The 951-nt window shown below is 47.8% G+C and overlaps 1 protein-coding gene across 1 annotated transcript; it reads left to right on the top strand.

The window, feature by feature from the left end:
- Window positions 1-412: 412 nt before the first annotated feature.
- FIBRA_08372 (uncharacterized protein) lies at window positions 413-764 on the top strand (the record flags this gene model as incomplete). Its single annotated transcript, XM_012330016.1, has 2 exons — window positions 413-536; window positions 610-764. 2 exons carry the CDS (start codon window positions 413-415, stop codon window positions 762-764), a joined length of 279 nt encoding a protein of 92 aa, XP_012185406.1.
- Between the last annotated feature and the right edge of the window lie 187 nt (window positions 765-951).

Genomic DNA, 951 nt, shown 5'->3' with positions numbered 1-951 from the left:
AGTGATGCATATGAAACAGGTTTCACTGGGTTGTATCAGTGATGAGGATGGAATGTGATAGAGAGAAAGCATGATATAAGTGAAACATGATATAGATGAAACACGATAGATATGAAACATTGATATAGGTGAAACACATCAGATGATAGGATCAGTTGTACAGTTACAGGGTCAATGACAAATAGTTAGGAAAAGAAAAAGAACCCCTCCCCCCCCCAAGGTTGTAACATTACCCCCTCCTCCAGATTTGTCATTACAGTTTCCATTGTGCCTGTCTTTCCTGTAGGTATCCGGGTTCATTGGTGGGACAAGGGAGTTGTCCAGGCTGCATGTCGCTGGCAGTACGGAATTTATGCTGAGGGTGTAGGAGTCCACAATAGGAGCATAACCAATGCCAACACTCACTTCAAAGATGACCATCGACCTCATATTTGGTACAGAAGCAAAAGCGGTGGGGCATGGCACCAGAAGGAGGAGTGATAATGGAGAACTCATGGCATTCAAGCCATTCCTCCAGATTGGCTGCTTTGAGGCATGTTTGACATTGGCTCATTTCTTCGTCTGCACAAATGAGTTCCGCCCCTATAGATTGTTGCGCTGCGATGATAGGCCCGCGTAGCACATGGGCGTGCCTAGAGTCATACTCAACATTCGAAGCGCTCAAAGCTTCCGCCTTTGGGGATGACTGCAATACCTCGACACAAACACACCTTCAAGCAAAGCCCGCCCTTCGACATTTGCGAAGTTTTGCGATCTCACGATGATCTGATCGGGATCTTTTGGTGGCAGCTTTATTCCGGGGGCTTGACTTCAAAGACAAAACCCCATCACCCGGAGATTGAGACATATGATACAGGGCCGACAGGTAAACCTTTAAGTCGATGCGCTCGGGTCGCGATGCCAAGACTCGCAATGGTTGGGCCTCCGAGACTAGCAGGAATAGCGCGGTGG

This window comes from Fibroporia radiculosa (assembly GCF_000313525.1).
Source record: "Fibroporia radiculosa TFFH 294 genomic supercontigs, scaffold93274, whole genome shotgun sequence".
In the NCBI taxonomy this organism is placed as follows: Eukaryota; Fungi; Basidiomycota; class Agaricomycetes; order Polyporales; family Fibroporiaceae; genus Fibroporia; species Fibroporia radiculosa.
Note: the sequence above shows the minus strand (reverse complement) of the source record. Positions and strands in the feature narration are given on the sequence as shown.